Source organism: Triticum urartu, chromosome 2 (genome assembly GCF_003073215.2).
Source record: "Triticum urartu cultivar G1812 chromosome 2, Tu2.1, whole genome shotgun sequence".
NCBI classification, from domain to species: domain Eukaryota; kingdom Viridiplantae; phylum Streptophyta; class Magnoliopsida; order Poales; family Poaceae; genus Triticum; species Triticum urartu.
The window spans coordinates 549702033-549711789 of NC_053023.1; the positions used below are offsets into that span (position 1 = coordinate 549702033).

General features: G+C 44.6%; 1 protein-coding gene across 1 annotated transcript; it reads right to left on the minus strand.

Annotated features, from left to right (window-relative positions):
• Nucleotides 1-1217: 1217 nt before the first annotated feature.
• On the minus strand, nt 1218-2569 carry LOC125533624 (disease resistance protein RGA5-like). The gene is made up of 4 exons (XM_048697005.1): nt 2450-2569; nt 2253-2369; nt 2084-2162; nt 1218-1880 (listed from the first exon to the last, which is right to left on the minus strand). The coding sequence occupies exons 2-4, from the start codon at nt 2256-2258 to the stop codon at nt 1414-1416; spliced, it is 552 nt and encodes a 183-aa protein (XP_048552962.1). The 5' UTR covers nt 2259-2369; nt 2450-2569; the 3' UTR covers nt 1218-1413.
• Nucleotides 2570-9757: the final 7188 nt, after the last annotated feature.

Here is a 9757-nt window from a genome sequence, read left to right on the forward strand (position 1 = left end):
ACATAGAGGAAAGCACAATGAAAAAATGAGAGGGGAGATCCAATCTCGAAGGGGCTACCGCCCTTCGGGAGCCATGGCGGCCAAGGAACAGATGGGCAATCATCTCCCCATCTAGGGGAGAGACCAAGGAAGAAGAAGGGGGGGTCTCCCCCCCCCCTTTCTCCCGGTGGCGCCAAAGCGCTGTCGGGGGAACCATCGTCACGACGATCATCTCCATCAACTTCTCCGCCTTAATCAACACCTCCATCACGTTCCTCCCCATATGTCTAGCGGTCCACTCTCCCACAACCCGCTGTAATTCACTACTTGAACATGATTTTTGGTGCTATGAATTATTATCCAATGATTTGTGTCCTCGCTCTTGTGTTTGAGTAGATTATTTTGTCCTATGGTTTCATTGGTGAATTGCTATGATTAGCTTAAATTGCTTGTGGTTATGTTACTGTCCTTTGGCACCCATCATATGAGCGCATGTGTGGATCACATCATAGGGTTAGTTTTATGTTGATAGGAATATGCATTGGGGGGGGGGGGGGGGGGGGGGGGGGGGGCGAGAGCGACAAAAACTTCTCCCTACCATAGAATTGATACATACGGATTGAAGTGGTACCAATATATGTTACTGTTATGATTGTGTTTTGCCTTAATGAACGTGTTAGTAGTTGCAGATGCTTGCTAATAGTTCCAATCATAAGTGCATAGAGTTCTATCTAAGGGATGACATGCTAGCATAGGCCTCTCCCACATAAAAACTTGTCATTGTTCCAGTAACTTAGCTAATTGCCTACAGACCGCACATTCTACCACCACTTTTCTACACTTGCTATATTGTTCTTTTATTAAAAAAATACCTAACTTTTATTTCCACATTCTTCATTATCTTGTAAACCTATTCCTTTACACTTCCAAAGTAGTTTATTTCTTGTTTCTAGGTAAAACAAACATTTAGTGTGTGTAGAGTTGTATCGGTAGTCGATAGAACTTGAGAGAATATTAATTCTACCTTTAGCTCCTCATTGGATTCGACACTCTTACTTATTGAAAAGGCTACAGCTGGTCCCCTACACTTGTGGGTTATCCGTTAACCCAAACCTTAATGTTTGGTGGTTTGTTAGAAAGCTAGGAGATAAATAAGAATGAGAGAATGGGCATCAAAAGATTTTCGGGTGGTTTCGAAAGTGTTCTAGATGTTCCCAGGCATGTTCTGGAAGGTCCCGAGAAACGAACACAGCCATATACTACTAATATATATATATATACAGCTTCATCGGGAACAAAGAAAAGAAAAAGAAGAAGAAACACACACTCTGTACACTAATTACATGGAATCGGAAAGTAACTGGCGCACACACCATCCATCGATTCTCAAATCGACCCGCTAAACGCTCAGTCGTTCACTGGTCGTTGCTGCTGCTACATGATGGAGCAGCTGTTGGGGTCATCCGAGTACCCCTGGTTCACCACCGTGTGCATGTTCGCCGCCGGCTGCTGCGGATAGTAGTAACCCTGCTGCTGGTACTGCGCCGGGTAGCCGCCACCGCCGCCGCCGCCGTAGTAGTCTCGCCCGCCCGTCGTCGGAGGGTACGAGCCGGCGTTGCGGTAGTGGTCCCGACCGCTCCCGGAGTGCTGCTGCGGCGGGTAGCTCCCCGTGTAGTACATGTCGCGCGCGGTGACGTGCTTGTACGGGCTGGGGCTCGGGTGGTAGCGGTACGGGTGGTACTCGCCGGCGAAGTCGTCGTCGTCGACGGTGCGCAGCTCCACCACCTCCGCGTGGCCCACCTTCCGGCGCAGCTTCTCGGTGAGGCGGTTGGAGTCGACCCCGGCGCCGATGACCAGCAGCAGGTTCTTGTCCTCGCCGGCGATCGTGACAGACTCCACCCCTGCTCGGTTCACGCAAAATTAAGTCAACGTGCATCCATGAACCGTGCAAACAACACGAGATTTAAGTTATAGTTTAGCCTAAAAATGTCTTATATTTTGATATGGCAGTAGCAATAATTAGCCATCAAACTTGCTAGTTCGTGACAAATCTTGAGGGTGGAGAGGCGAAGGTAAGAGAGGTGTTATGGAGCAAGGGATTTACCGGTGACCGCAGCAGCCACCTTGATAGCCTTGGAATGGCCCTTCTCAGAGCTGATCTGGATCCTGATGACCATCTCCGTCTGCAAAAGTTTCAATCCATGAAACCAGTTCTAATACTTACAGCAGGAAGAAACATAACTGAATTTAACCAGGTGGCACTAAGATCTTACCCTCATCTTCCCCGTCGGTAGTCCTCCGATGAGCAAAGTAGAACTTAGTAGTACTAAGCAAGAACCAGCTTGTAACTTGCTCAGCTATCTTATGCTGTTATGCAGGAGGCTTGTACCCTGTGTGATAACACAGTAGTGACTTTATATACATGCACAAACCGACCCTGATTATTATTATTTTTGGCGGGGAAACCAACCTTGATTGAACGGCTATTAGCAAGATAATCACCCCGCATTGACCTCACCGGCCAAGTCGTCGGGGCCCCGAAGCTTATCCCAACAGCCAACACCCTCTTTTTTCCTTCTGAGAAAATATCACTACGCTTTGTAGATCGAGAGCGACACCAACGGTTTATTTAGGGAGACCTCGCGTCCCTGACTGGACATGTCGACATGTCGTAGCGACTCACTGACTCGGCTACCGTAGATAACTCGTGCGCCCACGCAATCGAATGCCACTTGCACGCATGATCGCATCACATCGACGCGTGAGCGGCGGGTTTGGACGCGTCATTCCGCGAAAAGAAACGGAAAGAACGGAAAATTTTGGCCGGGTAGGACTTACGTGCCTCTGATACTGTTTTAATAGCCATGCATAGTTATCGGGGACGGTTATAGTAACTAGTGAGTGTAACGGGTGGCTGGGATTGGGCAGTGCTGCCATGTGTGACACTGAGACGGGGATCGGTGGCGAGGGTGAGCTGGAGAGTGGAGACTGAGCCGGCTGAGATCGACACATGGTAGCTAGGTGAGTGGGACACGATCAATCTATAGTTAATTCCCGGGCATGTAATATTGGCGACGTGGTGATGTTAGCTACCTTGCGTACACCGTAATTCGCCGGTGTTAAATACACAGCTTACTACGTAGTTAAGATGGGACGTGGCAAGTGATGCTGCAAAAGTTAGCTCCATTTTCTTAGACAAGGTAATTACGTATGCGTTGCAACGGCTATAAATAGTTTATCATTTTAGGCCGTGATTTATCAGTCCATATTAATATAACAACCCCGATAGATCCCAAACACTCGGATTTTAAGCATGCCATCCAGAATGATTTTTCATGGCAACTTACTGGACATGAGATGGCAACTTTAGTTGTTAAAACATGACAACTTTGTCTCAGTTTGTTCTTTTTATTGGTCAGAAAATTGCCATGTTTGTCAACCTGGCGTGAGCTAAAGTTGCCATAAAAAACGTTCGAGTTACCATACTTAAAATTCGAACGGTCGGGATTTATCATTTCCGTAATATAATTGTGTAAATAAATGTTTACCAAATCCTGCATGTGATTTACCTGTAGGTAAGTTACCTGTCATACTTTAGAATTCTTTTTTGTAATCATTTATTGGCTTACAAAAGAAAACATAATTTTATTCGGTAAATCAATAAAAAGGTGGGACATTTAAGGCGGATTTCAAGGAATTGTGCTTAGTAAATGAATGGAAGCTTGGATGAAGTACTCCACCTGGCAGGAAAATAAACGATATTCCTTTTTTAGGTAGTACTCCACCTGTGTCAGCCGTATTCCAATACACAAAAGGAATAGAAAAATACATGCAATATGTAAATTCCTTAGAGGATGGGCTAGGCATACTGCGGGTATTTTTAAAAAAGAGAAGATTCGTCTCTCGTCTATTATCGACGATTTAGAAGCTTTGGCTGAGGTTCGCCTGTTATCTGTGCAAGAAATTGAGATCAAGAATCAATTGAATGCATAAATAGCTAGACTTCTGAGAGAAGAGGAGCTCAAGTGGTACCAACATTCAAACTCTCGGTTTATTCTGAAAGGGAATTCGAATACAAGTTACTTCCATGGTGTAGCCAATGCCACACACCGGAAGAAACTTATTTATTCCCATGTACAGGAGGAGGGCACGATTGTGAGCATGACAACTCAAAATATACATTACTAATTATTATAAAAATCTGTTCGAAGCCCCAGAAGAAGGCAACTTCTTGATGGATGAGTCCTGAATAGATGATATGTCCCAGGTTTCTGTTGGGGAAAATAACCTTCTAACAGCTCCTTACTTTGAGGAGGAAGTAAATAAGGTGGTTTTCCAAATGGAACACAACAAAGCACTGGGTCCGGATGGGTTTTTTGACGACCAGTTATCAATCAATCTGTTGAAGGTAACAATATCCTCCTTGAAATCCATCAGAACTTCTGGGAGGTTATCAAACCGGGCCTTCTAGAACTATTTGGCTACCTCCATGCTGGACAACTAGAATTGGTTTACTTAACGAGGCTAAAAGGATTCAACAACATAGACCTATATGCCTCCTTAATGTTAGTTTAAAAAATTCGTGAAAGTTGCGCTGATTAGGCTTAACTCGTTGGCTGACCTTGTACTTCGTCCGACCCAGACTGCATTTATGCAATGTAGAAACATCCCTAGATGGAGTTGTAATCCTTCTTGAAACATTAGATGAACTACATCGGAAAAATTTGAATGGGTTAGTCCTTAAAATTGATTTTGAAAAAGCTTATGACAAAGTAAAGTGATCTTTTCTCCAACAAACCCTCAGAATGAAAGGTTTTTCTACAGAGTGTTGTTCTATGATCCATAGCTTCATGTCTGGAGGTAATGTTGCCATTAAAGTCAATAATGATGTTGGCTGCGACTTCCAAACGAAGAAAGTATTACTACAAGGTGACTCATTATCGCCCATGCTATTTAATATAGTGGTTGATATCTTAGCTATCATGATCGAGTGTTTAAAGGTTGATGGTCAAATTGACGGGGTAGTTAATTATCTGGTTGATGGTGGACTTTATCTCCTTCAATATGCCGATGATACGATCCTATTTATGAACCATGAATATAAAATGCGAGAAATTTGAAAATAATTTTGTCAACATTCGAGCATCTTTCGGGTCTTAAGATAAACTTCTATAAAAGCGGATTGTTTTGTTTTGTCGAGGGTCAAGATGAGGCCCATCTGTATGCTGAATTGTTTGGCTACGGGCAAGGCTAGTTTCTAGTTAGCTATTTGGGGATATCGACACATTATCGAAGACTCACAAATACTGAATGGAAAAACATCGAGGAGAGACTACAGAAAAGGTTAAGCAGATGGAAAGATAAACTGCTATCTCTGGGCGAAAGATTGGTTCTCATCAATTTAGTCTAAGTAATATGGTACTATATATGATATCCTTCTTCCAACTTCTTAAAGGAGTCTTACATAGATTGGATTATTTTTGATAAAGATTCTTTTGGTAAGGAGATAGCGAGAGAAAAATATCAACTGGCTAAATAGAGTGTGGTTTGTCATCCCAAAGACCAAGGATGGTTGGGAATTCATGACCATGACGTTAAGAATGCTACCCTCCTCGGTAAGTTGTTGTTTAAGTTGCTGACGGAAGATGGTGTATGGCAAACCCTCCTAAGGGGAAAATATATGGGCTCAATGTCCAAGGTATATTGGAAGCCTGGGGTGAAAGGACCACGATGTCGCCTAGAGGGGGTGAATAGGCGTTTTAAAAACTTCTACGGATTTGGCTTAATCCTAATGCAGAAATAAAGTAAGAGGATATTTTTATAGCACAAATCCTAAATACACTAGGCTCGACCAAGTGCACCAACAACTTAATCTAAAGAAGATGAGAACAACAAGGATGCTTACTTGTACAAGTTACACAAATTTACTTGACCAATATCACAAGATATGAAAGTGTATGACACAATATAACAATTCACAGTAATCACAGGATATATCAATAGTACCAAGTATGAATTGCGGAATATAAAGTGTAGGCCTAAATAATATCTACAAGAAATAGCCAACACAATATAACAGGGACAACAATATTTGTAGTGAATGCAAGGTCAAGAGACCAAATTAAATCACAAGTAGTGGCTAGGGTTAGAGATAACCGAAAACACGAAGATGAGGATGTATCCCAATGTTCACTTCCTTGGAAGGAAGCGAGTCACCGTTAGAGAGGTCGATGTTACCACGAAGGAACACCAACGCCACGAAGGCTCGCCCTATTCTCCATTTGAGACAACACCATGAAGGCATTTCTCAATCACTAGTGGTAGACCTTGAGGCGGCCTCCAAACCTTCACAAATTTTCCTGGGGACAAATCACAAGTTGATTCCTCACCGGAGAACTCCTACCGCCTAGGAGTCTCCAACCTCCAAGAGTAACAAGATCAAGGGGGAAATGCTCAAGACTTGCTCAAATCACAAATTGCTTCGGTCAAAAGAGAGAGAGGAGGAGTGGGTGCATGCTTGGATCAAATCTATCTCAAGAACTCTCACAAATCTCTTCGAGGTCTAACACAAGAATGCTCAAGTCCCTCTCTCTCAAATCCCACCACAAGCAACTAATGCTATGGGGGGATGGTAGAGGAGAGGAACAATGGAGAAGCTCAACAAATGAACCCTAGATCCATGGGATTGTTGGAAATATGCCCTAGAGGCAATAATAAATTGGTTATTATTATATTTCCTTGTTCATGATAATCGTTTATTATCCATGCTAGAATTGTATTGATAGGAAACTCAGATACATGTGTGGATACATAGACAACACCATGTCCCTAGTAAGCCTCTAGTTGACTAGCTCGTTGATCAATAGATGGTTACGGTTTCCTGACCATGGACATTGGATGTCATTGATAACGGGATCACATCATTAGAAGAATGATGTGATGGACAAGACCCAATCCTAAGCCTAGCACAAGATCATGTAGTTCGTATGCTAAATCTTTTCTAATGTCAAGTATCATTTCCTTAGACCATGAGATTGTGCAACTCCCGGATACCGTAGGAGTGCTTTGGGTGTGCCAAACGTCACAACGTAACTGGGTGGCTATAAAGGTACACTACAGGTATCTCCGAAAGTGTCTGTTGGGTTGGCATGAATCGAGACTGGGATTTGTCACTCCGTGTGACGAAGAGGTATCTCTGGGCCCACTCGGTAGGACATCATCATAATGTGCACAATGTGATCAAGGAGTTGATCACGGGATGATGTGTTACGGAACGAGTAAAGAGACTTGCCGGTAACGAGATTGAACAGGGTATCGGGATACCGACGATCGAATCTCGGGCAAGTATCGTACCGCTAGACAAAGGGAATTGTATACGGGATTGATTAAGTCCTTGACATCGTGGTTCATCCGATGAGGTCATCGTGGAACATGTGGGAGCCAACATGGGTATCCAGATCCCGCTGTTGGTTATTGACCGGAGAGTCATCTCGGTCATGTCTGCATGTCTCCCGAACCCGTAGGGTCTACACACTTAAGGTTCGGTGACGCTAGGGTTATAGAGATATTAGTATGCGGTAACCCGAAAGTTGTTCGGAGTCCCGGATGAGATCCCGGACGTCACGAGGAGTTCCAGAATGGTCCGAAGGTAAACAATTATATATAGGAAGTGCTATTTCGTCCATCGGGACAAGTTTCGGGGTCACCGGTATTGTACCGGGACCACCGGAAGGGTCCCGGGGATCCACCGGGTGGGGCCACCTGCCCCGGGGGGCCACATGGGCTGTAGGGGGTGCGCCTTGGCCTATATGGGCCAAGGGCACCAGCCCCAAGAGGCCCATGCGCCAAGAGAAGAGGGAAAGGAAGAGTCCTAAAGGGGCAAGGCACCTCCGAGGTGCCTTGGGGAGGAGGGACTCCTCCCTTGGCCGCACCCTTCCTTGGAGGAAGGGCCAAGGCTGCGCCCCCCCCCCTCTCCCTTGGCCCTATATATAGTGGGGGAAAGGGAGGGCAATCTAACCTAAGCCCTGGCGCCTCCCTCTCCCTCCCATGACACATCTCCCTCCTCCCGCAGCGCTTGGCGAAGCCCTATTGGAATCCCACTACTTCCACCACCACGCCGTCGTGCTGCTGGATCTCCATCAACCTCTCCTTCCCCCTTGCTGGATCAAGAAGGAGGAGACGTCGCTGCTCCGTACGTGTGTTGAACGCGGAGGTGCCGTCCGTTCGGCGCTAGGATCATCGGTGATTTGGATCATGACGAGTACGACTCCATCAACCCCGTTCTCTTGAAAGCTTCTGCGCGCGATCTACAAGGGTATGTAGATCCACACCTCCCTCGTTGCTAGATGACTCCATAGATTGATCTTGGTGATACGTAGAAAATTTTGAATTTATGCTACGTTCCCCAACAGTGGCATCATGAGCTAGGTCTATGCGTAGTTTCTATGCACGAGTAGAACACAAAGTAGTTGTGGGCGTTGATTTTTTTCAATATGCTTACCATTACTAGTCCAATCTTGATTCGGCGGCATTGTGGGATGAAGCGGCCCGGACCGACCTTACACGTACTCTTACGTGAGACTGGTTCCACCGACTGACATGCACTAGTTGCATAAGGTGGCTAGCGGGTGTCTGTCTCTCCCACTTTAGTCGGATCGGATTCAATGAAAAGGGTCCTTATGAAGGGTAAATAGCAATTGGCATATCACGTTGTGGTTTTTGCGTAGGTAAGAAACGTTCTTGCTAGAAACCCATAGCAGCCACGTAAAACATGCAAACAACAATTAGAGGACGTCTAACTTGTTTTTGCAGGGTATGCGATGTGATGTGATATGGCCAAAAGGATGTGATGAATGATATATGTGATGTATGAGATTGATCATGTTCTTGTAATAGGAATCACGACTTGCATGTCGATGAGTATGACAACCGGCAGGAGCCATAGGAGTTGTCTTAATTTATTTATGACCTGCGTGTCAACATAAACGTCATGTAATTACTTTACTTTATTGCTGACTGTTAGCTATAGTAGTAGAAGTAATAGTTGACGAGACAACTTCATGAAGACACGATGATAGAGATCATGATGATGGAGATCATGGTGTCATGCCGGTGACAAGATGATCATGGAGCCCCAAGATGGAGATCAAAGGAGCTATATGATATTGGCCATATCATGTTACTATTATTTGATTGCATGTGATGTTTATCATGTTTATACGTCTTGTTTACATAAAACGACGGTAGTAAATAAGATGATCCCTCACTAAAATTTCAAGAAGGTGTTCCCCCTAACTTTGCACCGTTGCGAAAGTTCGTCGTTTCGAAGCACCACGTGATGATCGGGTGTGATAGATTCTTACGTTCACATACAACGGGTGTAAGCCAGATTTACACACGCGAAACACTTAGGTTGACTTGACGAGCCTAGCATGTACAGACATGGCCTCGGAACACAAGAGACCGAAAGGTCGAGCATGAGTCGTATGGTAGATACGATCAACATGAAGATGTTCACCGATGATGACTAGTCCGTCTCACGTGATGATCGGACACGGCCTAGTTGACTCGGATCATGTAATCACTTAGATGACTAGAGGGATGTCTATCTGAGTGGGAGTTCATAAGATGAACTTAATTATCCTGAATATAGTCAAAAGGTCTTCGCAAATTATGTCGTAGCTCGCGCTTCAGTTCTACTGTTTAGATATGTTCCTAGAGAAAATTTAGTTGAAAGTTGATAGTAGCAATTATGCGGACTAGGTGCGTAAACTGAGGA

What these genes read in the sequence shown, in the direction of transcription:
- LOC125533624 (XM_048697005.1), bottom strand. An exon ending in GGTGGCTGCTGCGGTCACCG is followed by an intron (nt 1,881 to 2,083) that starts GTAAATCCCTTG and finishes TGAACCGAGCAG; the next exon opens with GGGTGGAGTCTGTCACGATC.